This window comes from Micropterus salmoides, unplaced genomic scaffold (assembly GCF_014851395.1).
Source record: "Micropterus salmoides isolate LMB-PRFRI ecotype aquatic unplaced genomic scaffold, ASM1485139v1 Ms_hic_scaffold_13, whole genome shotgun sequence".
NCBI lineage: Eukaryota > Metazoa > Chordata > Actinopteri > Centrarchiformes > Centrarchidae > Micropterus > Micropterus salmoides.
In genome coordinates, this window is record NW_024040374.1 from 16,834,827 (window position 1) to 16,856,627 (window position 21,801).

General features: G+C 43.3%; 1 protein-coding gene across 1 annotated transcript; it reads right to left on the reverse strand.

The window, feature by feature from the left end:
- Positions 1–7,115: 7,115 nt before the first annotated feature.
- On the reverse strand, positions 7,116–14,310 carry dmap1 (DNA methyltransferase 1 associated protein 1). Its single transcript, XM_038715846.1, has 10 exons — positions 13,867–14,310; positions 13,563–13,654; positions 12,828–13,023; positions 12,482–12,640; positions 12,189–12,356; positions 11,778–11,963; positions 11,394–11,465; positions 10,654–10,726; positions 9,587–9,939; positions 7,116–7,899 (listed from the first exon to the last, which is right to left on the reverse strand). The coding sequence occupies exons 1-10, from the start codon at positions 13,960–13,962 to the stop codon at positions 7,840–7,842; spliced, it is 1,455 nt and encodes a 484-aa protein (XP_038571774.1). The 5' UTR covers positions 13,963–14,310; the 3' UTR covers positions 7,116–7,839.
- Positions 14,311–21,801: the final 7,491 nt, after the last annotated feature.

Consider the following 21,801-nt stretch of genomic DNA (forward strand, 5'->3'; position numbering starts at 1 on the left):
GTGAAGGTGATTTACATCGATACAGTAGGGCTTTCTTGGGTCCAATGAATCACATTTGGAATATCCCATTTTTGCAAGACAAACACATGCAAAGGTGTGGACGCATACACATACACAATCCCCCCCAAGCAGTGTGATAAGGTTGTCTTATCACAAAAGAAAGGGGAGGGAGGAAGAGGCGGGTAGCTGTGTGATAATGGCTTTCACCAAATCCCTCCTCTGTCACAGATTAAAATGCCTGCTTGGAGAGCATTAGCAATCTTTCTTTTCATCTGTCTCCTCTTTTCCCCCTACCCTGTCGGGGAGTGCCATCTGATTTCTGGGCCAATCTATTGTCACAGGCCTGCCACACATACAAGGAGAAGTCAACCTCAATCTGATAGGCCATTGTCTTATTCTCCCCATCGCTGATTCCTGCTTGTGGTATTGATCGTGAAGCTGTCCCTCTCACATCTCATCACATCGCTCTGTGTGAGGCGGTGTGTTTGCGCGTGTGTCTTTGTGACTGTGTCAGTCATTCTGATGGAAGATGTGGTCGGTGCCCCACTGGAAGAATCTTCCCTTTGGGAGAAAATGCCCAAATAAGAACTCTTTTCCGTAATTACACGGATCTATTGGTGGCTGGATAGCACACTGGAAATATGCTGAATTCAACCCAGTGGAATCCAACCTAATCCGGCCACTTCAGGTATCAAGAGATCACAGGAGTGGAGAGAAGAAGCCACTTGCAACTAACTGTGACACTGCTCTGCTAAGCCACCTTCCCAGTAACAAACCCCCAACACCCACCCACCCTCAACCCCTTGCCTCCTCCTTCCCGTGGCTCTTGCGCCTCCTCCACCATGCCTCACAGGCCCGTCTGTCACCCCTCTATAATTATGAGGAGTGAGAGTAATGTGTTGCAGTATGAATAGGATTGTCGGCCTGATTGTGATGTATAGGCTTTCATTACCATGTCCAGGCCTGTGCCCTTCGCCATGTAGGAAATCCTATTTAGGCCCTAATTTGGGAGCCTCCCCGACCGTCCCGCCTGATAGCAATCACACACAGTAATTGTGTGCTGGGGCAACTGACAAGAGTGGAGGCTCAGAGACATGGAGAGAGGGAAAGAAAGAAGGATAGAAGGAGGGAGGGAGGAGGTCCTGACAATGATATATCTGCATAGTTTGGTACATTATCCAAGTCATCCTCTGCAGAATATGTATGTTTTTGTGCATATCTACTTATTTTAAGGCGGTTTGTTAGCATAAGAATAATTTAGAGGCACTTATACAGTGGAGATATTCACGTATAGGATTTGATGTAATTTTCTAATGGACAATTGGACAATTGGAGGGCTTCCCCTTCCCCTCTCTCATTCTATTTCAACAATGGTACATATCTAATTGGGAGGAGAGATCATGCTAACTCGATAATTATGATTTATGAGACAATCTCCAGTGGATATCACACATTCTCCACTGATTTGACGACAGCATGTAACCAGCCCTCTAGCAATCAATATTTGTACATTTTCCATGTCTAAGTTGTTAACTTTTTTAATATTTCATTAGTTCCTTTTTAGAGGGGAGTGATTCCCTGCACCAACATTTATGCAGATCTGACTCCACTTATAGGCTTGTAGATAATGAATGTCTAATTGACTCATTTAAATACTGTTTGCCTGCAGGAGGGCCTTTGCATTAAATGTTTGATTGCCCTCATATTAACTGTCATTAATCCCCTCTGCTCTTAATAGGGACTTTATGAGGCTTTCTTAAAACTTCTCATCTACCTCACTATTCCCTTTGCATAATTAAGTAGAATATTCAAAAATATGGTAATGAAGGAGCTCTCAGGATTTGACTAATGGTCTTTGTGCCACAGAATTGTAATTACAGGCAAACCTTTGCATTCTCGGTTCTGCATCGGGTCATGGTTCATTAGCTTGGGTCAATGTGGGTCGATAGTTACCTCTTCTGTGAAATGTCCAACTTCAGTCCGCTTTTCACGACACACGCAGCATTTGATCAAACCAATAAAAGTTCTTTTACCTGTTGTGTTTTGCCGACACAAGACGTCTGGCACATTCAGGCACTGCGGTGTCCTTTAATGAAAGATATACGGCACAGAGCGAACTTTTGACAGCCATTACAAACTGTCACTGCACCAGAGTGGGTGAGAGACACAAACTTGTCTGTGTTTATAGCTTAACTGATCCTCTTATTCCTGCTACTCCTCCAGTCTTTCTGCTCTGCCCTAATCTCTCCGGGGGTCTTACTGGCCCAGGATGACAAATGGGAAGGAGAGGCCAGCCAAGCGTGGGCTCTGTGGAGAGGCTCAGGCCGGGGGTCTCACTAAGCTCCCTCAGCTCCACCCTGGATCATCTTTGACATGGCCTGCACTAACCCCAAGGATGGTGAGGCCACACGCGTCACACACAAAACCAGGTACAGGACACACAATCACACATACATGGTTCCACACATGTAAGCATACACACAGAAAAACACAAGACATAAACCTCTGAGCAGTACACTGCACCAGATTGATTTGTCTCCTCTAGCTGCTACCTTACATCTCATGTGCACACACACATACACCTCCAACCTCTCACACTTCTCAGCTGCTCCAACAATCCAGGGCAGGAATGTGAATGTCAGCTCAGAACTGGTGTCACCAGATAAAACCCAGCCAGCTCTATTTCAGTATACAGTCCAGCTCAATAAGAGCACGTACTAAATGACTGCAATGTAATGAGTGGCTGGGTGGCTGTACTCAGAGCTGTGACTCTGACAGCGCATGAAAATGTAATGCGTTGAAGCCTCCTTCTCGTCCCCCCCTTCTCTCTCTCTTGCTCCATGCTCCTCTGCGCCCCACTGCCTCTCTGCCACGGGATCAGCTGCAGGCGCTAATGAAACGTCAGTCAGGTAATTGAGGCTCTGGTGGTGGCGGGCCAGCCAGGCAAGCAGCCTGTGTGGGTGATGACACCGGGACGCTAGCAGCTACAGGATCTCACCAAACCCCTATGAAGGAACTGCTCCAGTACCCAGTGGGGTGGAAAGCATTGCATTTATGCTGACATTTCCCCATGTCCTCCTGTTTGTGTTAGGGAAGAATTTGAGCGATGTGTAGAAAGGTGTGTACCGGTAAGTTGAGTCGTCAGCTCAGCCAGAGATTGTTAACAAGCTTGGTGAAAGCTGCTGTTGGTGAGTGGGATGTTGTACCATCAGCCCTAGTGACGGAGTCAGAGGTTAAAATCCTTTGTTATTGCACCCCAGAGTGATGTTACCATCCCCTGCCATCCGATGACCTGCTCAGCACCACCAGTGAGTTATGGGTAATGTTTAATTCCCCCTGCTGTGACAGCTGTGGATCCGCATGGTAAATTGGATTTTTTTTTCCTTTGTTAGAATCGTGCTTGCACAGGTGAAGAGGGGAACATTCGCTGCACTGGTTTGCCAAGGTAACTCTGTCACATATTGTTCAGAGGCCTCTCTATCTCTCACTGACAAATCAAGTCAAACCGGTTAGTTTCTGAGGGCTGCACACAGCAGATCTGTCTTACCTGATCTTTTTTATAGTCAGCATGCAATCACAACTGACCACACTCTGCTCACCCCTATGTGCCCCCCCTTCTTCACCATGTTCGCTAAGACAATGGAATAAAAGTCCATATATATGGATGCACATGCAAGCTGAGGACAAGAGTTCAGTTTAAATCATAAACACTCAGGACATCGATACATTTTATTATAGTTTAGTGTAGAATTTTAAGGTTAACCTTGTTTCAATATCTTTGTGTGTTGTCCACCACCTGATTTAGAAACCTTTCTTTATACATATTTCATCATTAAAGCTGCTCTAATCAAGACATTTTAAATTAGCAATGTATCAAATGACTATGTGTTATGTGAAAGGAGCAAATGTATGATAAACTGACAGTGAATTATGTCCCAGCTCTGCAGTTTGATTAAGCCGCTGTACACTACTTGCTCAGCAACAAACAGCAGACAGACACAATAAGCGATTACCTGCTGAACAACGGAGCATTTGGCAGCTAAAGAAGCAAATGATTTTTCTTTACAGGAGTTGGTGGAGATATAACGGAGTTTAAAGTTTAGTAAATAGTGATTTACATTTTTCATATGGCCAGAAACATAAGTCCAAATGAATGCTAACGTTGCTCCATATCTGCTATATTTGTAAATGCACTTACACTTTCACCATAACTTTATAAGGTGATAATGATTTTCAATGTTGTGTTTTCAAGTCCCGAGGTGGGACAAAAAATAAAAAGAATTGTTACTGATTTCAGAAGTAATAATTTATTTCAACTATATTATGAGTCAGGGTAAGAAAATATTTTAGTGATGTTTTGCAACCATATGCAGTTTAGTTGGAACACATTACTCACACAATAAAAAAATAAAGCTACACTGACAGGCAATGATTTTAAAACTTAAAAATAAAAGCAACAATTTAAAATTGACTTCTTTAAATAAAATCCATTTTTAATCCCTTTAGTCTCATTCACAACATAAGTGTGTAAATTCAGGTAGTTTCTTGAATGGAGCCTATATAACTTTTCTTTTCTGAATAGATAAAATTACACAAGGATCTTTCAGCTAAATCCACCTTGATTGTCTTGTGTTAAGGAAATTAAAATGACTTTTTCTATTTCACCACCACCCTGAGCCATTGCTTCTTTTCATGGTAGGACACCTTGAAAGACAACAACACCTGACCATAGATATTCCAGGGAGTAGAACAGTACAGAGGAATAGGAAGTCAAGATTTAGTCCCACTCTCTCCGCTCCACTCGACTCAACTCCACTCTCTTTTGCCTCCCCAGGGCTTTAATGTGGAGAGTGGACAGTGGGGTTAATGCCTAGCTGTAAGCACTGCTTAGCACCAGTGATTGGGTTTGTGTTGTAGTAGGCCTTCCCCCACCAGCAAAGAATCCAGTGGAAATGACTTCCACTGTCCAGCCCTGAGGGCGACTGTGATTTTCCTACCTGCGGTTTCAACTCCCCTCTCCTTTGTCGCAGCTCGGTGTCCCAGAGGGCACAGGTGAATTTGATGTGGAACAATGATTAAAAGTTTTCTCCCTCAAGGTGACCTAAATACTGGAGGAGGGGAAAGTCAAAGTGAGAGACGTGGAGATGAGAGGGGCATGGAGGTGAAAGTCTGTTTTGGACATTTGTTATGGCCCATATGGTAAGTGCTCACTCCAGGAGTTTAAAATGGAAATTACCCAGCCTGTCCTTACACTCCTGTTTGACCATTTCTGCTTCTTTCCCTTGTAGTAATCAGTGATTGTATGTGACATGATGGGTATGAAGCACTGTGCCACAGCAAGGAGAGAAAGCATCGACAATCTAATCATTGTCATCTAATCATCAGCGATTACCTTAAGGCGTGATGTATTTGAACAGGGTTCTATCACATCTGCTATTACCTGCCTCTTCCTGCCTTATGTCCCTCAGTACACATCTTTTCTCTTAACTGTGTGCTCAATCACCACCACCAGCATTGCTGGCTGGTGCGGCCGAACGACCCCTTCGACAGTGACGTATACCAGCGATTAGCCTGGATACAGTTCAATTATGATAAACAGCCAGCGCACCTCTTAGGCCGTTATTAAAGCTTCAGTCTGGCCTTGATAAAGAGATCCCATCTCAATGCCATCACAACCACATTATAAGACACTCCGCCATGGTGTTCTGCATCATGCTTTTCACATCAGTGTTGCAGAACGTACACTGTAGCCTGGATGGAGCTCATGGCAGATGGTGCAAGATGGGGGTCTTAATCATTCACACATGGCTGGTGATGCATCCCTGCCCACCTATTTTCAATTTAGACTAGTATTTATTAATAACCTCCACTTTCTTGAAGCCTATCTTACAAGATACCTGCCATATAAGTTAAGACGGGTTTAGATATTGAGAGATAGAGGGAGAGAGAAGCCCCAGTTTTGATAAATGGATGAGCAGTGATGAAAAGAAGATATCAGAGGAGCATGAAAGGAGAGAGGGGAAGGGAGCAGAGCATTAATCCAACACCAGGCTGGTAGAGAGAGGGAGCCAGAATGAGAGACAGAGAAAGAGGGGAGAGAGAGGGGAGGAAAGCAAAAGAAAGATAGCCTTTCGGCTGTGTTCTGTCAAGGGAGAAATTACACATTTACGGAGGTTTTTTCAAGCAACGACGGGTTCCATAGATCAAACCACTGGATTTATGAGCCAATTTTCAACATGAAATATAGACAGTGAGAATCCATTTTACCCATGTTTACTCGCCTTCTCACTCTCTTTTTCTCTCTCTCTCAATCAAACGGCCTACAGCGTGCGGATAGGTTTACTCCTGTAACCTTAGCAGCGCTTATTAGAGCCGCAAATGAAGATGTTATGACTGTGGTGATCATGCAGCCTTCTGTGGATGTTGCAGAGTGTTTTCACCTATGACAGCAAGGAAAAGAAGGCTTCTGAAGTTGAAGAGGATCAAGACTTGAACAAAGATGGTTCAAATATAAAGTACTGTTTTTTTTGTTTCTTGCATCTGAGTAAATGATTTCTTTAGCAGAAATAACAGTGAAATAAAGTAAATCACATTTGGATTTTAATTTCTTAGGTTTAAATCTTCATTTGTAGTTCTGAAGTAATTTGGAGTTTGTATGCAGATTGCAGTACCTGAAATACTTTATTTAATAATAATAATACTTTTGCAGTGTATATATCTATGGAGATATATAAATACACACAGATGCCCAGATCACAGTACTGCCTTCTGCCGGGCAAATGTATGCAAAATTTGCATAGAAATTAATGTCTAAGTAGGCTAAATGACATAATTGACATGCAATTAGCAATATTATGGAAAGGGGACCTAATGAAGTTTCAGTGGCTGTGCCAACCTAAAAATGATCGCTGCTTAATTATCATATTAATGAAGTCATTAGTTGTCACTTAACTTAGATGACAGGTAAGGTAAGAATGTCATGATCCTACAATTTCCCCGGCAAATGTGTATTCAACACTAATTACCTCCAAGTTAAGATCTCGTCTGAGAAAGAAAAAAAGTGCTTGGAATGTTAAAGGAACCACAATGGCAAAAACGTGCATAACACGCAGCAAGAAAAGAAAAGAATGAGGTTTATTGGATCACTGACTAAAGCATCGTCAAGGTCAAGGTCACCTGAGGAGAAACAACACATGTCAGCTCCACTAGTCCAATATAAAAGCACAGGCATCAGATGGAACCCCAATCTGAGAGAGCGCAAGACGCACTCTTGGTCAGGAGGGAGCTACAGAGAGTACTAAAGGCTAAGACAAAAACACATTTCCAGTAAACAGTATGGCATGATTAGGCTACAAAAAATCTCAGATGGGTCAAATGAGCAGTGCGGCTCGAGGTCCTCCCACTCCCAGAGTCTCTTCTTTCATTCCAATTCATTTCAATTACCCAGTCATTCCCACCTTCTTCCCCCTGTCCCGATTAGCTCAGCCTGGCAATTTACAGTTGATCTTGCCTCATCTAAGGCTGAGCAATGGTGAAGGCAGGGAGACGAGCAGTAATGGAATGAAATGTCACTCAGTTGTTGCCTTTGTCAGAAAGATGCTGGGCAGGCCAGGTTGGGATGGGTTTGGAGAGGTCTCATCGGTATGTGATAATTTGTGTGTGTGTGTGTGTGTGTGTGTGTGTGTGTGTGTGTGTTTGAAAAATGGACAGAAACATGGTGTCCTGCTCCTGTGTCCCTCTTGTCCAACCATAAAACTTGTGGAAGTCTCCACCGTGACCACAGTAACTAGCACAAACCCCTTGCCCGCCACCGTGTACCAGCTGGTCCTCTCGCCCTCATCATGGCTTCTTCACTTTTTTTACTGAAGACGAGCTGGATGCCGACTCTCTGCGTTTGCGCTGAAATGTGACACAAAACATTCACATCAATTACCATTTTCTGGCCATTACTAGAACATGTTTGCTAATCTGCCAAACAAGCTGGCCATAAATAGTCAATGTTGTTTAATGAATGACTGGACCAACACATTACAAACACGAGGAATGAGGCAGGCAGTAGGCTTGCTTGAGATGTGTAACAAACGGAGCACGTCTTCTCATGCTGTTTCGATAGTCACTGTCTCTGGCTGGCTGCTCACCTGTTACTGCGGTACAGGTCCATCTATCCTCTCAGTCACAGACTGCTTGCTGACCTCTCAATCACGCTGCGTAGGCTAATGCCTTGAGCAGACTACACGACTTTCAGCGTCGGCCGATGGCCTTGCCATTACACTACACAACTTGCTGTCCTGTGACAGAAGTCTTGAAGTCTTTGTGGCGTTCACGCTACGTGACTGATCGGTGACAGGGGGCCACACACTACACAAACTGACAACGACTAAACGACCAAACCACGTTTTGTCAAGAAAAAACAAGTGAAGAAACGGGAAATGACGCAAACCTACAAATAAAACTTCTATTGTTTGTTATTATAAAGATACCAATTACAAAGGCAAAAATATGGGTGAAAGAATGGATTAGCACATGCAGGTAGTAGGGAGTGTCTGAGCTACAGAGAGGTGGAGGTGAGTAAAAAGTGTTAGCTGCCTGCTCTGCCAGCTGCCTGCTCTCATTGGCTGGATGTGGATGTTGAGTTGGCCGACTCTTCCAGATATTTGGCACGCTAGATATCTGGCAGACGTCGGCGATGTGTCAGAAATGTGTCGGGGAGTCATTTTGATGTATCGTTGTGTAGTTCACACATAATGACTGGCGACCGCAGATCGACCGCTGACTTACCCCCGATCACAGCCTGACAGTCGCAGAGCTCGCCGAGGGGCAAATCTAAGCTTAACACGTTAAGCGCCACACATCAATCTTCTCACGCAGTCAAAAACAAATCTATATTCTGATAACGTCGACTAGCAGCAAGAATCATCTCCACCCAGCTCATGACATACGCCGTAATAGTAAAGTAAATGTGCAGAAAGTTTTGAACATGAGCATAAAAGCTGCTGAAACACAGGAGCTATTAAAGTCCAGGAGTTTATTACTGAATAAAAATTAAATCATTTATCATCAATGAAAAAAGGTGCCCCAACAAATAACTTGTTTTGTATTTAGATCTCTGTGAGCAAAATAAATCTTATTTATTCTATCAATTTATCATAATTATTTTGTCACCAACAACTATAGAGGATAATAACAAAGTAAAGAAACAACATTTTGATTTTGGGATGCTTTCCTTGTTGATGCTTTACTTGTTTTTCAGTACGGTTATGGGATGGGAGGGGGGAAAAGTTAGTCTGGATTCCTTAAATAATGCTTTCAGCTGCTGGCACCAGATTAAAATGGAGCAAACTCTAAATTCAGACAAGAGAATTAGGATTAAAAGAGCCTTTTTTTGTTTTCGTCAAATATTTAAAATTATTATAATAATAATTATTATTATTTTCATTTATCTAGTGCATTAATTATTATATCCACATGACCTGGAGGGGTTGCTTTGTGGGGAATTTGTGATTTAAATTTTATATATATATAAAAAAATGTTTTGAATTTTTGGTGATGGTTTGGAAGACTTTGAGTCTAATCAGTGCAGACTCACTGAGTTGGGGGTAAGTGGTGCTCCTACAACATCAATGATCTGCTCCTTGGCTTCCACCTTGATGTCGTCCGCACTCGGCCAGGACTGAGCTTCACTTCCAGGGGTGGATGCTGTATTGCTGTTGGTGACGTTGAGTTCTCCACTCTGCGTCGCTGCAGCTGGTCCGGCCACTGTAATTCCACCACCCCCACCTCCGCTCCCGGCCTTTAGTAGGGCCTCATAGCGATGACGCAGCATCTGTTGTTCGTATTCACAATTGCTGTGGGCCTGCTTCAGCTCGTACAGAAGCACTAGGTCACTACGCAGCTCGTTGAACATCTGAACAATCTCCTCTGTGGGCATGGGGTTAAGGTCTGGATTCACAAAGGCAAAGATGAATGAAAAGTGAGACTAAAGCGCTTTGACTAAAACAACACAAAAATAGTTGAATTAATTGATAGGTTATTATGGTAAGTAGAATATAATGGCATGATGTATGTATTTGTCCCAAACTGTGCAGTACAGTGTAGATAGTGTAGCAAAGCCTTGCTAGTCAGTCTATCCCAAAAGATACAGTTAGTATCTTTAAAATGTCGGGAGGTCCACTTATCTTCCGCTCAGATTTTGCTCTGGTACTGCTCAAACTTGGATTTTGGAGCTAGCGCTGAGCGATTTGAGTGGAGCAGGGAGAGATCTCAGTTGACAGCGAAGAGATATTGAGCGCAGCGGCCTGGATCCGCTTTCAACGACCAGCTTTGTAAGCGAGGACTGGAAATTCTCATCGCTCCATTCCGCTCGCACGCTCTTGCTCCTATTGTATGTCTAAGCTTACTGCTGTTAAACCACACTGTCCTCTTTTTGATTTGTACACATTTCAAAAAAGTCAGAATATTCCCATAAGTGGTTGTTTTTCAAAGTAAAGAAGAAGAAAAAATTATTTTATTTTTATTTTCTCCGCTGTACTGAAAACACCAAACTGGCACCACTAAATACCTAAGATAGGATCTTGTCTGTTTATACTTCTGTTGCAGAGGAGATTTCTAAATGTAAAACTTTGAAATGTTTGCAGATTGTTTAATCACACTCACCCACTCCTTGCTCTATCAGGATCTGCTCAATGGCCTTAATCTTCTTCTGGCCTACTGAGCTTGGCAGTTTCATCTGAATCACACACAAACACGCAGAGAGAAACACACACATGCCAACACACATAAGGGTGTGATTTAAGGTGTCGGAGATATTAGGATAAACAGCTACACCTCGGGGCTTTTAATTCGTATGAAATGCACTTCAGCGAGCCAGATCAAAATGTCTTTATCCACTGAACTCTGTCTGACTGATTAGCTAGAGGGGTACTCCACTCCTTTAGCTGCGCTAATGCATTTTCCATAGAGAGCGGCAGCTCCTCATCAGTCTTAAAGATGAATAAGAGTCCCCTTGCTATGTCTTACAGATATTGGCTAGTCACTAACAGAATTAATCATCACAGTGCTAATGAGAAATAGCTAACCCAAGTCAGACATTCTGGTTTCTCACATACATCAACTGTAGGGTCAAGCTTCACTTAAACTCTTTTTTTATTAATAGATAGAAAAACTTTTGAATTGTTCAAACTGTATGTTTTAACATCAATTCCGATGATAAATGTCAACACAGTACGGAGATTATTTCTGACGACTGTAGTTCCAGGTTTGTTCTTTGTTTCAGATTGAGGTTTTAAGTTCCTCACTGGTATTTGAGAGCCAAAGTCAAGTTTTAAGTTGAAATTGCCTTTCAGAATACTAGTTTTTCTAGTTTTAATACCTTAATAACATCTAACTATACTCACCCTCTGACTGCGCAGTGTGACTCCAGCTGATTTGAAGTCAGGGAACTTGATGCCTGCGGTCTCTGGAACAGCCTAAATAAGAAGAAATAACTGATAAGAGACCAAATATGACAGCCCTCTGAACTTTGAATAGAGCTGACATAAAATAATTATTATGGGATAATTCAGGCCTTAACAATGATTCACAAACTGGGACACAAAAGCCACCACGGTTTATTTGAGAAAAAGCTGTTCCATCAAAATAATATAAAATGATTCATACAAAATATTGAGAGTGAGCTGAATCCTAATTATTTCAGTGCACTATTGCATTGAATAAGCACGCTCATTTCTCAGTTGGCTGCTTTTGCTTTACTTAGCTCACTGTATGAGTGCATATCATACCGGTTTTTCAGTTTCTCTTTTTTGTGGAAGCTTCTTCTTAGAAACCCTCTTTTCGGCTCGCCTTAACTCTGTGGTTGTGTCAGCTGCCTTAATGAGTTTCTGCAGATCCTGGGCCTTCTTCTCACGCTCTTTCTTCCTAGTCTCAATCTTCCTTAGCTCCTGAATAAGATATTCCTCTTCTGCCACCTGCAGGAAAAACAAGAAAAGTGCAATCTTAATTTTTTTAAAAGACTGGCAAACATCTTACAATGTTTTTATTTTTTCACAAAAGACATTAATGCATCAACCCTTCAGTTATAATTGATTTGTGCTCTGCATGATGCTTCTCATCTTGGATGGGCAATCAATTATGAAAGCTTAACAACACCAGAATAAGAATTCAAATCCAAATCAAATTACAAAGTTACTAACTTGTTCAGGTGTGCGATTGAAGAGCTTCTCCAGTTGCTCTTTACGGCGCCTTTCATGGCCTGCATCAAAGATGTAGATCTTGGGTTCTGTGCCTGAAGCTGCACGGACCTTGGTCAGCTTACCACAAATACTGTAATACCGTTCTTTCAGGTCCTCCACAGAACGTTTCTGAAAAGCATAAATGGCAGAATGTTGCAACAAATATGCACTTTAACTTACATCATTATGCATTTTGCAATATATCCTCAGTGCAAAGGAACATGAGTACTGTAGATGAGTGGCTGAATTATTACCCTGTATTGCTGGTAATCATAACGGTCGTGGACAACTACGAAGCGCAGGTCAAAGCGCTTGCACAGGTCAAACAGGTGGTCTGTTTCTCCTTTAGTCCAGCCATCATCATGGAGATGCATCTGATACTCCTGCTCGGAGTACACTGGTACCTGCACTGTCTGTAAAAGGCAGACAGGAGAAGAGAGAATGCAGTGAATCAGTATGAATAACTGACAAGAGTAAGTGTGTATATATCTGAAAAGGAGGAGATGACAGAAGAGTACGAAGGGTAGCTGTAAAAATCCATCCTTTGTGTTTATATTGTATGAGCAGTTAGACTAAAGAGGAAACTTTAGTCATCCCTACCTTATTGAAGCGGGCAAAAGGGTAGTCTTTGCCCTCCTCTGCCACACGTCTCCAGTGGTGGAATATAGCCCCATCCCTGCGTGCTGGATTAGTGAAGGGCATCCACTTCCAGGGACGCACCTTTTTACAGCCAAGCTTGGCTTTTACCGTCCTGTAGCCCTGTGTAGTATCACTAGGCAGCAAAGGGGGTGCATCTCTGGGGATCGAGAGGAAAAACAAGTCTTTGTTAAAGCGAGGGTACACACTATGTGGAAAATCTGCTTTAAGTATTTGGTAATCCAACCAGCTCAATTAGGATATTCAGCACAGACAAACAAATAACATTTTAAAAACATCTAACTCCTTTGCAGTGTCAAGTTGAAAGCTCAAGGATATAGAGTGTAGGTTTTCAGCTATTCCTAGGATGGCATCATAGAAAACACACCAAAAAAATAGACAAGCTCTCCCTCTCAGTGTAGCCTTAACCTGAACCCTTCCACTGCTCGACTGTCTAAACATGCCACTCACTGGACTGTCATTGTTCTTAATATCTGATTCAAACCCTAGAAAATAATGGCATCGGTTGACATTGTTTCCCTTCTTTCTTTGACTCTATTATGAACCATCTTCATCCATAGAAGTGAGAAAATGCTCCCGCTTCTCATTTTTGTCCAGATCCCCTTCCTCATGCAACTTATTACACACACATTTGAAAACCTTACACTGATTTAAGACAAACTCAAAAGGAGCCCATACTTTTTATCTGAATATAGCAGAGCATAGACCTCTCGGTGCATTCCCTCTGGTCTCTTGAAGGTCAGCGTTTCTGTTGTCTTCTTGTTTTTTTTCTGAGACATGTCACGGGAAAAATTGGTTATTTATTTTAAAGAAAACGTTTATAAACAGAAGTATTGCACAAAATAACATACTTTCTGTGGGAATGGCACGGTTTTGTGTTTGAGTCCCACAGCCTGTGTAACGCTTTGAATACTGGGTAAAATGAGGAAAACGTACATGAATACTGGGACAAGCATAATTGTATATTATGATTATCTCTCACCTTGTCTGAGTTGATGAGATCTTTCTTGCTGATAGGACCGTCATTTTCTCCTCCAGTCAACTCCAGAATATCCCTGACATCCGCACCAGTAGCCATTACTTTAAATGTTGTTAATCAGCGCTTCTCACAACCTGTCAAACGTAAACGCAGTTCATTCATTTACAGGCGCCCATTCAGTAATGTGGTAACGTTACTATCCAACGAATACGCTCCTACTAAGCTAAAGGCGAACGCTAACGTTGTTATTTTCTAAGCTACGTTACGTTACATTTACAAACAGCCAAGTAATGATTTTGTAAGATTAGTTTTCGTAATGTTACAGTGAGCGTTTCTACTATACGTTAAAGATGTGAGGCTATTAATAACAATAACTCCAAGCTATTGTTAAGGCTAGGTGAGTAGCTAAGTTAGCCACCTAAACCAACACCACTTCCGTCCCCGATGACGTCGTTGTGATTATAGAGACCTAATCAATAATTGACTGTCGCCCCTGTGAGGTCTGGCGGTAAACTGCATAGTCTTCCTCTTTTTTTTTTTTTATTTCAAATAACTGAAAGTAACACTGAAAACGCCAACAGGGTTATGATACAATAATATAATTATAACAATAGCTCAACGAATAATTTAGATAAACTTGTTGATACATGAAATAAAACATTCTTAATGTGATTTGTTGTTGTTTGTTTGTTGTTTTGTGTTTGAATTAGAGAAACACTGAATAACAACAGTTCTTTGTGAGACCTTTTCTCAGAAGAGAACTACAAGGACAGGTTTGAGAACAGGTTTAAGAACTACAAGGACAGGTTTGAGAACAGGTTTAAAAACATCAATCACCTTGTTGTAAACAAATCAGTTTTTATCTTTATCTTGCTTTATCTCCAGGTAAATCATCCTTTCTTTTGTTTTCTTTTCAAACTGACAGCTGGCAGATAACTGAAAGTGACTTCTTAGTGACATCATCAGTTATGTAAAACATTGCCCTCTAGAGAATTATTTAGGGCAAAATGGACATTGTTATGCACAAGTGTCACAAGTGAAATTACTGACCAGATTTACAAGGGTCTGGCTGTACTGGGATACTCTGAATAGATCATTGTCCTCCTTCGTGCATACAGGAAGAAATTAAAGCTGTGTAAAGCTGATGTGAGGACATCAAAGCAGTTAAAGACTGTACTGGACTGTATTGACAGATGTCTATGAAGATTCTCAGTCATCCAGGTCATAGTTATCCAACGAAGGTTAAAATCAAGGGCAACTGGACTTGGTTGAAGATACTGGAAGACGTTTCGTCCCTCATCCAAAGGACTTCTTCAGTTCTGACTGACTGGCAGGGAAACTCAGCTATTTAACCTCAGTGGGGTCGTTGGCCCGGGTCATTGATACCGCTGGTTCGTTAGTGTTCCTTGTTGCTGTGACGACAGCCATGCTTCTGTCTGTAGAATCCACCGTTGTACTGGAAGTAGGTGGTGTTTAGACAGAGGTCGAGTAATTTGCAGATTTGGTCAGGGCTGAGTCTAGTTCTGTTGTCCAGGGTGTTGTCCATTTCCTAACGGTTCAAGGATCTGCAATCAAGGAAGCCATCTACACCAGCGTTGAGAAGCCGTCATTGAACAGGGGAGGGGGTCTACGCCACCACTTATCCCCCACTTACAATGCTGTCCTTTCATCACTTCCCAGGAAACTCAACAAACGTAACCTATTGGCCTCAGGTGAAGATACCAACGATGGTCGTTCAGTCTTGGCCACAGGTAGTCCTAACGACTGTAACGACTGTCGTCACAGCAACAAGGAACACTAACGAACCAGCGGTATCGATGACCCGGGCCAACGACCCCACTGAGGTTAAATAGCTGAGTTTCCCTGCCAGTCAGTCAGAACTGAAGAAGTCCTTTGGATGAGGGACGAAACGTCTTCCAGTATCTTCAACCAAGTCCAGTTGCCCTTGATTTTAACCTTCGTTGGATGTACTGACAGATGTTTTCATGAATGCTACCAACAGTCTGTAATGTTAAATCAGGGATCTGTGAGGACGGAACTAAGGTTCAATGTTGTAACATTGAACCTTAGTTGTCAGTTGTCAGCTAAACTCAGACAGCTAAGGCTGCAAAAGGAAGAAGCATTTAGAAGTTCGGACAGGGACAGGTTTAGAGAGTCAAAGTATGGGTTTAACAAAGTGGTTAGAAAAGCTAAACGACTGTACTATGAGTCCCTGCTTACACCTGGCACTAACATGCATCTTGAGTGATCCGATCACAAGTGGACAGCTCTAAGTACAGGTGTGAATGCATTTCTCACCGAGGACATTTGCTCAGACCAGCTTCAGAGGTGGTAAGTGTTAAACAACAAGAAGAAAACACACCAACAATAGCAAAATTGATTCTCATTGATGGAGTTCACATGAAACAAGTTGTCTGATGTCTTCTGGCCTCGACTCTCTGTTATTTATTGAGTTACCTGATCGACATATAGCATTACTTGTTGCTAAAGTAACGCTAGCTGACTCTGACTGAAATGTAAGCATGGAGCGCCGGGGGATCATTGCTGTTTACACCACTAGCACAGGACCACCGCTGCAGGAAGGACCTAATAAAGCTGAAAACCCTTTATTTAAGCTTTAAAGCTAATAGGCCGCCAGCAGCTACAAAATATGAATCAAGCAAGAGTTTATTGTGTTTCCAACCTAATTCACCTTGTGGTCTGATAAAAAGTAAATGCATTTGGGCTTTGCAAACAGAAATTATGTACTTGCTTATTTGCATGAAGGACAGTGAAGTTAGACCCAATAACAAGTGTTGACTTGAGACACATGTGAAACATATTGTATTATCAGGTGTGAACTGACATGCTAGAACTCTTCACTTGTGATCATACCATCCAAGACACATGTTAATGCAGTCTCTAGGAAACTCCAACACCCGTTCTCATCCAACAACTCTGGCGCTGTCTGGAAGGGGCTCAGACAGATTGCAAAGTACAAACCTAAAGCCCCCCACACCATTGACGACTCGTGCCTGTCCAACAAACTGAAAGAGTTCTACGGTCTCTTTGAAAGAAAATGGGACAGTTCTGACACCATCCCCCATGACTCCATCAACCAGCTCCCCCACCTCAGAAGATCAGAAGTTCAGAAGGAGCTTTATTACCAAGTAGTGTTTTACACATATGAGGAATTTCCTTTGGTGATAAGGTGCTACACGTAGACAATCATACAGTCGACATAAATAAATGTAGAAATATATAAATATGGAATAGAAAAACAACGTTGCAGATACATACATGTGCATTATTCTGGGTCTGTGCCGTGCAGAAGTAACGCAACGGAAGATTATATTATATATTATATAGATACTGTATACATATAAATATAATCTGACAACAACAAAGATCAACAATCAACAACAAATATGTGCAACGTGCCAGGCCTGTGCACGACACGAGATGAAACAGTATTTACATGTGCAGAGACATTTGTATCATTTGCAAGGGGGGAATGTCTGTGGGGGACCCGGGACTTGTTAATGAGTCTAGCTGAAGACGGGAAGAAGCTGTTTATCAATATATCAAGCTTGAGCCCCTTTTGATGTCTATGTGTGCACGTGCCTGGTGTGCACGTGCCTGGTCCTGATGGACCTCAGCCTCCTGGGCTCTTTCTAAACTCCACGACCATCTCCACTGTCTTCTGAGTGTTGAACTCCAGACTGTTCTGGCTGCACCAGGTCACCAGATGGTCGATCTCCCACCTGAGATGAGCCCAATGAGGGTGGTGTCGTCCGCAAACTTCAGCAGCTTGACAGACTGGTGACTGGAGGTGCAGCTGTTGGTGTACAGGGAGAAGAGAAGGGGTGAAAGAACACAGCCTTGAGGGGATCCGGTTCTGATGGTCCTGGAATCATAGACATGTTTTCCCAGCTTCACGTGCTGCTTCCTGTCCGTCAGGAAGTCTGTGATCCACCTGCAGGTGGAGTCAGGCACGTGAAGCTGGGAGAGCTTGTCCTGCAGCAGGGCTGGGATGATCGTGTTAAAAGCAGAGCTGAAATCCACAAACAGGATCCTGGCGTAGGTTCCTGGGGAGTCCAGGTGCTGGAGGATGTAGTGAAGGTTTACTGCATTGTCTACAGACCTGGTGGCTCTGTAGGCGAACTGCAGGGAGTCTGTGATTGATTTTAGGTGGGACAACACAATGTGTTCAAAGGACTTCATAACCACAGAGGGTAATGGGTCTGTAGTTGTTTAGTCCTGTGGTCCTTGGTTTCTTGGGGACAGGGATGATGGTGGAGGCTTTTGCTGCGTTCCATTTACCTCGGAAGTCGGAGGTCGGAGCTGGGAATGACGTCACACCCAAGTTGACGCCGTTCCAATTAACAAGTCGGAAAACCTCGCTCGGCCAGTTGTTTACAACTAGCCAGGTTAGCTATTGACACGCCGGTTGATTAAAAAAACGCATTGTGCAGTATTTACTCACACTAAACACTGTAGCAACATGTCCACAGACAGCTGTTGGACAGCACTTTGTGTACGAACATTTATATGAGTCACTGTTGATACCCCGACAGCCATCTTGGATCACGAAGTCGGGGTAGTGCGGTTCTCCCAACTTCCCAAGTTGGGATTCCGACTTAAGGGGGCGTTCCCTTTGAAATTTTGACCTTTGAACTCGGAAATTCTGACTTCCCATGTCAACTGGAACACACCATTTGAAGCAGGCTGGCACATGGCATATCTCCAGTGAGGTGTTAAAAATGTCTGTGAACACCGCTGACAGCTGATCAGTACAGTGCTTCAGGGTGGATGGGGAGACAGAGTCCGGCCCAACTGCTTTGCGGGCTTTCTGCCTCCTGAAAAGACCGTTGACTTCCCTCTCTGTGATGGAGAGAGGAGGGGAGGGGGTGAAGCTGGCCAGCTCTGAGGAGGGGGGGAAGAAGTGGTGGACTGAGGCTGAAGCTGAGCGGAGGAATCACGGGGGATGGTGTCCGATTGACTCGGCCATGAAGCGGCAGTAGAACTGGTTCAGCTCATTTGCCAGGCGAGAATCGTTTATGGAGTGGGGGACTTTGGGTTTAAGGGTAATTTATACTTCTGCGTCGAATCGACGGCGTAGGCTACGGGGCTATGCAGAGGCTACGCCGTCGCCTGACGTGCACCTCCTCAAAAATGTATTTACACATCGAGTCGACGCGGACCGTAAGCACAGTGATTGGTCGGCTGGGTAGCCTCGCAATGCCTCCAAGCTGACCGGAAGTATCCAGCGCTTTGAAGTAACTTTTACTAGCGGCCAAAACGGAGGCTGTAACACTGTGAACTAATATATTTGACCATCGCAACCCGAGCAAAATGACTCAGAATCAGAATGTGATCAATTCGCTCGGTAACATTTGAAAAGGCTACACCAGCCGCACATATACAATTTTACCCCCATTTACGTTAGCGGAGCGCTAAACTGGAAGTTAGCCTGCTCAGCCGGCAAAAGTCAGCCTGCTCAGCCGGCAAAAGTCAATACGGTGGACGCTGCAGCGCTACTGCCGACTAGCGTTTGTGGGTGTAATCGCAGAATGATTGACACACCTAACACCTAACAAGTATAAATGCATGGTTACGTGCATAGCCTACGGCGTAGGTACACACGTAGACCCAGCGCAGGAGTATAAATGGGCCTTTATAGTTTGTGATCTGTCTGAACCCCCTCCAGACAGAAGTGGCGTCGTTTGCAGAAAACTGGTTCTTTAGTCTCTCTGAGTACAGTCGTTAACGCCCTGCACCTGGCCCTGTCACCACTCCTAAATGCCTCCTCCTTTTCCAACCTTAGATTAGATTAGATTAGATTAGATCAGCCTTTATTTGTCTCACAGGTGAGAAATTTCAACATTACAGCAGAAAGTGGATAGCATGGAATAAAGTAAAGTGATAAGTGACATTAACATAATACTAACAATATCAAAATTCAAAGATGTCTGAGTTTAGCTGTAAACCAGGGTTTGTCATTATTATAACACCCCCTGGTGTGTGTTGGTATACATGTGTCGTCACAGAAGCTGATGTAGGACGTCTCAGCCTCAGCAGGGGTCCTTTTCACAACTACTCTCCTCAGAGGCTCCCCCCCTCCCTACCACAATGATGACTCTCCATCCTGGAGAGGGACGTTAACAGGCTTTTTAAGATCTCTGCAAAGCAGCTGGGCAAGAGTCTCTCCATCCACCCTGCAGCTTTGCAGCGATCAGCTTCAGTGTTTGCATCTTCAACAGCTCACTGGAGACATGCCACGATCAAGTTTCCTTCAAGTCCTCCCATCATCCCTGTCCCCCTAAAAAACAAGGACCACTGGACTTAATGACTACAGACCAGTAACCCTGACCTCTGTGGTAGGATGAAGTCTTTTTGAGCGCCTCAAGTTTGACTTATACTCCTGCGTAGCTTACGCTTAAAGTGCAATTTATACTTCTGCATCAAATTGATGGCGTAGCCTCTGCGTAGCCCCCTACCCTACGCTGTCACCTACGGTGTAGCCTGACGTGCACCTCCTCAAAAATGTAACTACACGTTGCTGTCCCACCTCAAATCCATTACTGACCACCTCCTAGACCCGCTGCAGTTTGCCTACAGAGCTAACAGGTCTGTAGTTGATGCAGTGAACATGGCTTTCCATTTCATCTTTCAGCACCTGGACTCATCAGCAACCTATGCCAGGATCCTTTTTGTGAACTTCAGCTATCATCCTGGCTCTACTGCAGGACAATTTCTCCTAGCTTTTGCTACTTCCTGTCCGACAGGAGGCAGCATGTGAGGCTGGGGAAATATGTCTCTGACTCCTGGACCATCAGCACGGATTCCACTAAGACCGCATCCTTTGCCCTCTACTGTTCTCCCTGTACACCAACAGCTGCACCTTCAGTCATTAGTCTGTCAAGCTGCTGAAGTCTGCGGATGACACCACCCTCATTAATTCATCTCTTATGGGGATTAGTACAGGTGGGAGATGGACCATTTGGTGCAGTCAGAACTACATGGAGCTCGACGCTCTTGCGATTGAACATCAGCTCCCTCTCAAAAATAGCCCAGCAGAGGATGTACTTCCTGCAGCAGCTGAAGAAGTCCAACCTGCCAAAGACAATGATGGTGCACCACCATCAATGGGTTTTTCCTCACCAAATCCTCACCATCTGGTATGGTGCTGCCACTTCCGGGGACAAGGACAGACTGCAGCATATCATTAGTTGAACAGAGAAGGTGATCGGCTGCAATCTGCATGTCCTTGTTAACCCTAAGACCCTGAGGTGTGCAGGAAAGACTGTAGCTTGTGTCCCCCCACTCCCCCATTTCTATTAACTAGTTTACGCATCTGACTCAATGCGTTATATGAGCAGCACAAATATTCTTTATACTGTGAACCTTTGCACATTCCCTGGTCAATATTTTACACATCCCTGCACAAAACTGTACAGCTCTTTCATTAATTTAAATCAGAGTCACATAATACTTTTTTTTTAAAGTATTTTTCATGTTGTTTTATATTTATGCTTCTTGACTTGATTGAAGTTTATTGAAGCGTATTGTTGTACCACTACACCAAGGCACATTCCTTGTATATGACTACTTGGCAATAAACCTGATACTGATTCTGACTTTAATTAATTTTGATAAATTTATTTTCTTTGTGCAGCCTTGTGTTGTAGAATGGCAAGTAAATCTACCTTGAACCAGTATACATCCTAGATGTGTGAGCAATCTGATTCCTTACCAGGTCATCATACAGGATCCAAAAAGGCAGGGCATCAAATTGAAAACATGCTAACTATGGTCTCCTGAGCAATTAAGTCTGTGTAAATCCTACGCTGGCACCATTGGATAACATATGAGTTTCAAAAGGTATTTGTTCTTCCATGGACTGCAGCCCATCATTGGGTTGTTATTTTTATGCTACTGTTATTTACACAAACTAAA